The sequence below is a fragment of the Micromys minutus genome (assembly GCF_963924665.1).
Source record: "Micromys minutus genome assembly, chromosome: 6".
In the NCBI taxonomy this organism is placed as follows: domain Eukaryota; kingdom Metazoa; phylum Chordata; class Mammalia; order Rodentia; family Muridae; genus Micromys; species Micromys minutus.
Window position 1 is genome coordinate 22,883,382 of NC_137975.1, and position 3,981 is coordinate 22,887,362.

Here is a 3,981-nt window from a genome sequence, read left to right on the forward strand (position 1 = left end):
ACCAGAACTTATGTATCCACTAAAGCTGATGCTGTGGTCAGAGGGCCCGGGAAAGAAACGGAGGTGTGAGAAGACGCTTGTGCTCAGAACCACGGAGCTGAGCGGGGAAAGCCCTGCACTCTGTATCTTGCTAAGGGCTCACAGGACTGTAAGACATGGAGCTGGGTAGGGATGGAACATAGAGGAAAAAAACCCGATTCTCTCTCAATTTTCCTTTCCAAGAAGCCAGAGGATCCTACCTGATCCTGAGATTCAAGCTTAACCTCAACAATGTTCCTCTATGGGAGTATTTTCAAACTTCGGGCTGACATTACACAAAGAAAACCTTATTTGTAGAAATACATATGGGTCAAAGAGCCCGTAGCTGAATTCAGACACATATGAGTCTGGAAAGTTGATTTGGAATGTTCAATAATTATATAACACCTATAATTTTCTATCTGACGTGTTCTTCCAAAAATAATTTTATATCCGATTTATATCTGAAGCTTTCTTCCAGAACTCACATCAGGAAGCCATTAGCTCACTGTCTCATTAGGCTTCAGCAATAAGTATGTCCTCAGTTAAATACCAACTCCTGTAGCCGCTCTTGTGGGATTTAACCGGCTCATTTATTGTATGAAAATACATCACCTGCTCTCGACAGGTTATAAATATAATCTTCTTAGTCTTGCGTTCAAGTACAAAAATAAATAAAAGTTCAGTAGAAAATACATACACATCTTAAAGAATAAATATAGATAGCATTAGGAAGGACATTACAGAAATTTTTACAAAATTACAGTGTAAGGGAATACAAAGACACATGAAGGCGTCCATATAAGGAAACCAATAATATATATAAATAATATACACTGTAGCTAGCACTAAATTATATCACAAAGGGGTGGCAGTATGAGGCCGTGTCTTCATGGTACTGATGACTGGGACTTTTGGGTACAAATGTTCACAGCAGCACCTGGAGCCATGTCTTCATGGTGCTGAGGTCTGGGACTCATGAACAGAAGTGTTCTCAGCAGCCTCTCCACATCCATCTATAGCATCTCCTCCATCCATCTCAGAAGAATCCCTAGTTCCCCCAAAGCCTTTACCACGGCTGCCTGAAGCTCGAGCTGAAGGAAGAAAAGAGGCATCTTGTCAGACATCTGCCCCGGAATAACCCTCCCTCCTGTCCGTAGGTCTGCTGGGGGAGTGAGAAGAGCATTCTTTTCAGGATGAAGAGATTGAAGGAGGTGATTGAACCTCACATATTCACACAAGGAAGGAAAGCTACTGAGTTCACCAACCTGGTCATACATAGGGAACTGAGGCCCAGAGAGAGCTTGCCTCACACAGATCAAAGTAAGAAGGCTGTTTTCCTCAAGAATTGTGTGTGTGTGTTCCCTACTGTGCATACTTCGATCTAATACATATTGACTACGTCAAGCACTGGACCAGTTCAGAAGTGTATAGCACAATCTTTCCTTATAAGGAATTCTCAGTTGAGGAATAGACAGGCAGGAACAATAACCAAAATGATCTATGATGACCAAATGATGGGAGTTTCCACAGTATGGAAAGAGGTAGCCAGCTCTGGAAGAAGCATCCACTACCTTCCTGGAGGTGATGGCTTAGGCTGAACCAGGGAGGGAGAGAGGGGAAGGGGAGGGGGAAGAGCTCAGTGAGCACTTTCTTGGGAGATGTGCAAGAGTGTCATTGTGAGTGCTTTGGAACATGTGTATGTATTGTGTATTGGAAGATAACAGTTTCTCACTTATGCCCCTTGAAAAATCCGGGTGTCTCTGGAGTGGTCGGAGGAGTCATAGACATTCTTTCTTCACTGGTGGGGAATCGGGTAGAAAATGCGTCCTTCTAGAACCTGGGATGGTCTCCAGGGCCATAGTGAACTACCTGGTTTTTACCAACACAAACATCCCTCCCATGTACCTACAATCTCAGTTCCAAGAAACAACCTTCGACACCCCATACAAACACAGTATATACCTCCGTGAAGTGACTCAGAATTTGGTTGTATTTCTCCATTGCTTCTTCCCCACAATGACATGCCATGTGAGAATGCTGGAAAAAGACCCAAAGAATAGTACATTTTATTTTGGCCTTTCAGTGTATTTAGCTTGCATGTATGTCTGTGCACATTTACACAGTGCCAAGAAGAGGCTGAGAGAGGTGCTGGGTCCCTGGGACTGGAATTAAAAAGGAGTTGTGAGACACTGTGGGTCCTGAGAATCAAACCTGGGTCCTCTGCAAGGGCAGCAGCCAGTGCTCTTAACTGTTAAGCTATCTCTCTCCAGTTCTAATTTTATTTAAAATTTTGGTCTTTCTGTTCTTGCTATTGGGATAAGCAAAGAATTCTGCTTCTATAACCCTATGAATACTCATTTCTGTAGGAAAGTCTTTTCTTGCTTCATTATTAGGGATCATTTAATTATCCAACAGACCAATAAGCCAGCTTTTCAGTTTTATTTATGGAGCTCACGGAGTGTTTGTAGAAAGAGGTAGGGCTGAAGGAGATTCCAGTTCCTGTGCCCCTCTGGATTCCTATTCTTGCTTCTCTCTAAGAAACTCCAGAGCAAACCCAGGCCCTTATAGAAAAAAAAATGCAATTCTATAATCCTGTTCAATAACCTAAGATCAGACCCAATAGCCCATTGACCTACCCCTAGGGCACAAGGTGCCCTAGTAAGGATATAGAATGCATTACCTATAGAAAAAAAAATCTAGTTTCACAGATACTAGCTAATAATCATAAATACCAAGCAGCCAGCATTTTATATTTCTTCAAACATTTTAGGATGTTTTTTGAATAGAGCATATATTCAATATTTCTAAAGAGTTACATGGTTCAACACGGTTTGTTTGTTTGTTTTTCTTTTTTGGTTGTTGGTTGGTCACTTGGGCTTCTTGTTTTGTTTAGTCATTTTGGACTCAACTTTTCTACCCATTCAATTGGATAGGAAAGTGAGCCTGGCTGCTAAGTCCTTCAAACTGTCTAACCAATACCTTTACTCACACAGACTGAGAGGTCCTTCTTGATGATAAGAAAGGAGTTGGCGAGGCTGCTGATCTTTCTCAGGGTGTGATGGTCAGGGGTCTGGTAGACTTTGAAAACCCTGTCCAGGTAGAATCTCACCAGATGGCGAAGGAAGCAGCACCTATCCAAAGGCTGCGAAGAAGACAAGCATATCAGTGGGAAGAGCAGGAGACACGACCAGGCAGAAGCAGCTCTGGATTCGCCCTCCCTGAGCTCTCCCGGATCAAATCCAGACCTTCGTGTCTCTCAAAGACTCGGTTGTCCTTAAAATTCTGATGTCAATATTTTCATCTTCAGCTTGCTAAACAGGAGCAAGGACAAGAAGAGACAGGTCATTCACTGCTACCAAGTTCTTGGACATCAAAACTTTGCATCTCTTCCCTTCAGGGTCTAGTGAGAGGCATTTTGGAACTACCAGGCATCTCTTGGAAATACACTGTCCAGGACTGGAGTCTCTCTCTACCCTCCCAGTTTTCATTAGCACACTAGCAGGGATACCCTGAGAAGACAGACAGACATACAGACAGGCAGGCAGGCAAAGGGGGAACAGGACAGACAGCCAGAAAAGATGGATCCCTCCTTTTACATACCACACTATCCCGAATCTCAGAAAATTCCTTTTGTATTGCCTGTAGGTTTGCGGTGATCACACAGCTTCCCAAATGGAGGGTCTTGTGCCCAGTTAAAGGAGTCCAGAAGAGAAACCCCACCATGGAGAACAGTCCAAAGGCGAGAGCAAAGCCTTTCATCTTACACCTAGATCCTGGAGGCCAGAAGTGGAAATTCAAAGAGATCAATCAGGGTTATTGGTTTCTCCGGTCTAGCCACCAGGTATACGCCAGCACCACCTGTCCACTGGGTGGGAGTTGAGCAGCCTTGTCCTGCTGCAAGCGGTGCTACGTGTTCACCCAACTTCCTAAGCAAAGCCTCTTCAGACAGAAGCCTCCCGG

General features: G+C 43.8%; 1 protein-coding gene across 2 annotated transcripts; it reads right to left on the minus strand.

The window, feature by feature from the left end:
- Nucleotides 1-1,034: 1,034 nt before the first annotated feature.
- Nucleotides 1,035-3,780, minus strand: IL20 (interleukin 20; the record flags this gene model as incomplete). Of its 2 annotated transcripts, XM_080917659.1 has the most annotated exons (5): nucleotides 1,035-1,112; nucleotides 1,984-2,058; nucleotides 3,011-3,163; nucleotides 3,267-3,332; nucleotides 3,622-3,780. In XM_080917659.1, the coding sequence occupies 5 exons, from the start codon at nucleotides 3,778-3,780 to the stop codon at nucleotides 1,035-1,037; spliced, it is 531 nt and encodes a 176-aa protein (XP_080773785.1). The 2 variants fall into 2 exon arrangements, with proteins under 2 accessions (XP_080773785.1, XP_080773786.1); XM_080917660.1 differs by lacking the exon at nucleotides 3,267-3,332.
- Between the last annotated feature and the right edge of the window lie 201 nt (nucleotides 3,781-3,981).